Here is a 5,645-nt window from a genome sequence, read left to right as displayed (position 1 = left end):
GTCGTTAAATGTAATTTAACAAAACCACAGATTGGACTTGTTGTAATCTCATTATTGTTATTTGCAAACATGCATGACCAAGACTACCAGTTGTTTTTTTGCCTTTAGGTCTTTGTGTGTGTGTGTTTTTACATCTTAACATAGCTAAAAACATATTAAATCCTATAAGTGTGCATATTTGTTGATTCCCCCGATTAATTCTGTCAACACATTAATGCATTTTAATTTTCAAGGCTCTTGGTTGCTGCAGATCCTTACAAATAGGTGCAACATGCATCTGTGTAAAATGCTTCGTTTGCATGTAAGGCCTAACTTTCTCACTGTGGCGTGTGTGATTGGTTGCCCGTTTACTTGTTGCCATGGTGACTGTTATATCCAGTGTCTTTAAGCAGCTTGCCCTACAGGCTAATGCTTAAGCCCTAGGATGTCTGCCATTTACGAATATTAATAAAACCTTCTCTTTAACCAATAATAGACTGCTACCATCGGTATTGAATGCCATATTGTGGGGACAAATCCGTACGTCCCCAGAATGAAGTCTAGAAGGTCAAGCAGATATAAATCCACAGTTCTATATCTTGAAAGGAGCGTGTACAAATGTCAACATGCATCAGTGTGCCTATAACAAATGTCAATATGCCCAAATCCTTCTCTTATTAAATTCCCTGTCCATGTCCAGTATCGTGTAATACTCACACTGCTTCTCTCTGTCTTGTTTGTCTTATACAGGTGGGAATGAACTGGGCTGTGGACTGTGGCAGCTAGTGACGACAATCAATGAGGACATGCATCTCTAAAGAAAGAGCTGATTTTTCATGGATACTTATGAATGTGCTTAACTTAAGGTACAATATTAGTGCATCTTTTTTTGCTTTTTCCCCCCTCCCACCTTCTCGGATCTGCCTGACTGCAGCCTTGGCCCTGAACCCTGACACCCGCAGGCAACATTGAGTGATTGGTCATTACATCCAAGGGCGTCTACACAGCAAGACAAAAAACCCGAGGGAGCCCTGCTGCAGTTGGTAGTGGCGGTGGCAGGGGCGGTGAGTCAATCGCCTCAGCAGCTGCAGCAAATGATTCATTATTTGTGAAGTTAACAGCTCAGACCACTTAATCCACAAGGACCAATTTCTTACTGGAGGGAATCGGTCCAATATGAAGGACGTATCATTCTTGGATCGTCTCTTTGTCGGCTTGGCCATGGCCTCTTTTGTTGTGGCTACGGAGGAGAGGCCTGATTGCCCGAAGCTCTGTGTATGTGAGATTAGACCCTGGTTTTCTCCGAGTTCGGTGTACATGGAGGCGCAGACAGTTGACTGTAATGATTTGGGACTCTTCAGCCTGCCGGAACAATTACCAATGGGCACACAAGTGCTATTACTGCAGACAAACAATGTTGCCAAAATTGACAAACCCTTGGATTACCTGGCCAACATCACTGAGATTGATTTATCGCAAAACAATTTATCCTCTATCAGTGACATCCACCTGGGGAAACTTCCTCAGCTGCTGTCCCTTCACATGGAGGAAAATTGGATACGAGAGTTGCCTGAACGAAGTCTTGCTGAGGTGGCTAACCTTCAGGAGCTCTACATGAATCACAACCTCATCTCCTCCATTTCCCAAATGGCTTTCCAGGGTCTCAGCAACCTTGTGCGGCTCCACCTCAATTCTAACAAGCTGAAGGCCATTAAAAGGGAGTGGTTCGACGCCATGCCAAATCTAGAGATCCTGATGATTGGTGAGAATCCTATTCTTTCTATTGATGATATGAACTTCAGACCTCTCAGTAACCTCCGCAGTCTTGTTCTCACCAGAATGAACCTGTCTCAGCTCCCTGATGATGCACTGGCTGGTCTCGATAACTTAGAGAGCATCTCGTTTTATGATAATATTTTTCCAGAGGTTCCCCATTCTGCCCTGAAAAATGCAAAAAATCTTAAGTTTTTGGATCTAAATAAAAATCCAATTGCGAGGATACAGAGAGGGGACTTTGTGGATATGCTCCATCTGAAAGAACTGGGGATTAATAGCATGCCAGAGCTAGTTTCCATCGACAGCTTTGCCCTCAATAACCTCCCTGAGCTTACCAAAATAGAAGCCACCAACAATCCTAAACTCTCCTATGTCCATCCTAATGCTTTCTACAAACTACCGCGGCTGGAAACCCTAATGCTAAATGGCAACGCGCTCAGTGCCCTCCACAGGATTACTGTTGAGTCCCTCCCAAATCTCAGAGAGGTTAGCATGCACAGCAATCCCATCCGCTGTGACTGCGTAGTCCGCTGGATGAACATGAACAAGACCAACCTTCGCTTCATGGAGCCTGATTCACTGTACTGTGTGGAACCCCCGGAGTACGAGGGCCAGCATGTTCGACAGGTGCACTTCAGGGAGATGATGGAGATTTGTCTGCCACTCATCTCTCCCGAAAGCATGCCTGGGCATATTAAAGTGCAGAATGGGAGCTCAGTGTCCCTCCATTGCCGAGCCTTTGCTGAACCAGAGCCAGACATCTACTGGATCACCCCATCTGGTAGCAGGGTCCTGCCTAACACTGTGTCTGACAAGTTCTACATGCACCCAGAGGGAACTTTTGACATCTATGATATATCAGAAAATGAAGCTGGTCTTTACACCTGTGTTGCCCATAATCTGGTTGGAGCTGACCTTAAATCTGTTTCAGTAGAGGTCAATGGATATTTCCCCCACCCTGCAAATGGGTCTCTGAATGTCGTAATTAAATCAGTGGAGACAAACTCCATCCTGGTTACGTGGAAGGCCAGCCATGGCACCCTGGCTCCCAACATTAAATGGTACACAGGGTCAGATGCTAACCATCCCACCACAGCGTTTACCACCAGGGTTCCCTCTGATGTCCAGGTCTACAACCTCACCCATCTCAGCCCCGCTACTCTGTACAAAGTGTGTGTGGATGTCAGCAGCATCCACTACAACCACGACACCAAATGTGTCAATGTCACCACTAAGGGATTAGAGCTGGCAGCCAAGGACACAGAAAAATGGGACGCAGCAGTAATCACCGTCTTTGGTGTGCTCTTGGCTGTGATTTCAGTGGCATGCCTGCTTATTTATGTGTCTCTTAGGAACCACCACCTTTATGGGGATATAAGGAAATGCGACTCCAAAGCTTCGCTGACACAAGTGGAAGCTACCAGTATGCACTCTCATTTCTTTACAAAGCTGTGGGTTTCGGGTAAGGGACTGCCAAGTGGAGTGAAAGTGAAAGCCACTGTCATAAATGTATCTGACAATGCCTTTTAAGAAGCGGGGCTTTGTAGAGCACCACACCACACTACACTGAATGGACAAGGCCATGGGCAGGGGTGGACAAATCTGTAGTACTGTTTCAAAGGCATACCCATTGCTGGTCCCCGGGTCAGATACACTGGCAAATCTATTAATAGACTGGGATGGAACAGTTTAAAATAGACTAAATGCTCTCCCAGTTTCAACCCCAGCTGAAGTGGTGGCTTTATAACCGTTACATCAAACCAAGCTAACATCAACAGAAAGGGGCATTTACTGCAAAACGATATATTTCAATACCATTCATATAGAGATGAAGGCAGAGAGAAGAAAGTGAAGATGATGATGTTGATGATGACAATGATAATGATGATGGTCAACTCTCTTGTAATTGACTGTTAAATGTGTTCAGAGTTGTGGAACTGTCTGTGTGGTCCCAAGCAATACCGTCTGTGCTTTGTCAAACATCCATAGACGAGTTAGAGATACAGTAATAACACCTGTCTATTATGGGAAGGGAGATTTAGTAGAGTAGACAAATTACAGTGACTATGGTGTAAGCCTTTTGATGAAATATACCCCCCCCCCCCCTTTTCTATTTAAAATGAATTCTTGGTTTTTCATGGAAATATTGTTATATATTCTATTATGTTGATGTAATGACAAATCCTCTGTATCTGAACAGTTTAAATGGGTTTTCAATTAAGGCAAGGAGCAGACTACTTTTGATTACAATGCCACATTAAGCTTAATGAAATCCAGCTGCCAAATGAGTATCTAGAAAGGGCATTTGCCAAATGGCTGTTTATGCTGTGTAGTTCTCATTGCAATGGTGACTTGGAAAAAAAGGCGTTGGACTAAAACAAATACAACAGGTTGATTAAAACTGAGGGGATTGATGTGTTATCTTCTCAAGAAGCTGTCTGTTATGCCCTGGTAAGTGCCTACAACAAGAACTACATGAGGTAAACAGAAGAAACGAAGAAACAGAAAAACATGGCCATGTCATCATTGCAGAATCACAAGCTATTCTCCAGTACTTTTAGTGGGAATACTTTCTCAGTATTTTTAGCATACATATTTTAAGGAAACATTTTGTTGTTGCTTTGGGTGTAAAGTTAAAAAGCCATTTTTATATTACCTGTACTATATGTGATCAATGGGCACAACAGACTAATTAAGAAAAGTGCTAAGAAAAAAAATAAATGTCATCGTTTGTTTTACAAACAATTGCCTACTTTTCTCCTTTGATTTCTTCTCATATCTCTCATAATGCACCGGTTTATTTTAAACCAAAATGCATGGTATACTACTAATTTTCATTGTCATCCAACCATGGGGTTATTTGAACTTTGTAATGACTTTTATATGTGACATTTCAACTGCAAGTATGTAAAACAAAATATTGGTTAATGACCAAGAAGTACAGAGGGAGTCTTTTGAGTCAGACCACGGGGGAAAAGTCAGGTGACTTTAGCTGAATGGTTTAATGGTCGCCCTGAAATGAGGAAGAAGTAAAAAAAAAAAACAGCAACAAAAGAACAGAACTCATTAGCCGCCTCATTAAGAACCTGTTCGTCCTTGAGCTGGTCTGAATATAGTCACTGTGCTACAGCTAAAGCTGATGCCTGTGCTTGGACAGGGACACAGCGTCCCTACGACAGAGAGATAAAGTACAGTACTGAAAAGTCAACGCAGGGTGGGACAGAGCTGAGTCTTCGCTTTAGGACTCCCATTTTATTTGTCTTACTGAATTTTCCAGCGCACAGAACATTTCACATGAGAAAGCCAAGCGTGATGAATGGCTGTCAGAGAGAGAGTGACATGGTGGATTTATCAAACAGAGCCGAACACTCATACATCAGGCCAGCCTTCAGCACCACGGACAGAGGCTTTTAGAGATGAGCCATCCGTCAAAGACAAAGGGAGTTAAAATATGATGCGATGTGCTCCTCAGGTAACTCTCAGGTCAGAGTCTGTCTCTTACAAAATACAAGCACAAATACGGATGCACAAACAAGTCTGGCCCTACATATATATAAAAACATGCGTAGGTACATGCAAACAGAACTTCAAGGTCACTCGCTGACACAAAGAGACTAATTTACAGAAGAAGACAAACACGTGCGCACACACACACATACACACACATACACACACACACACACACACACACACACACACGCACGCAAGCACTTGATTACCTGACATTTCATAGCCCACTCAGAGGTGTAGAAGCTAAAGTGTCTTTCAGGCTGCATGCTCTGAGAAACACAAGATGACAGCCAAAGAAGCCTCTAAATGAGTTCACAGACCAAACGTGTTCTTTGAGATTAAAGCAGCTCATGGTTATTAGCCATACTGTTCATCTTATT

The 5,645-nt window shown here is 43.1% G+C and overlaps 1 protein-coding gene across 1 annotated transcript; it reads left to right on the top strand.

Moving 5' to 3' along the window:
• Positions 1–1,155: 1,155 nt before the first annotated feature.
• Positions 1,156–3,285, top strand: lrrn3b (leucine rich repeat neuronal 3b; the record flags this gene model as incomplete). Its single annotated transcript, XM_083934859.1, has 1 exon — positions 1,156–3,285. One exon carries the CDS (start codon positions 1,156–1,158, stop codon positions 3,283–3,285), a length of 2,130 nt encoding a protein of 709 aa, XP_083790985.1.
• Between the last annotated feature and the right edge of the window lie 2,360 nt (positions 3,286–5,645).

This window comes from Echiichthys vipera (assembly GCF_963691815.1).
Source record: "Echiichthys vipera genome assembly, chromosome: 20".
In the NCBI taxonomy this organism is placed as follows: domain Eukaryota; kingdom Metazoa; phylum Chordata; class Actinopteri; order Perciformes; family Trachinidae; genus Echiichthys; species Echiichthys vipera.
This window is presented reverse-complemented; position numbering and strand designations above follow the sequence as displayed.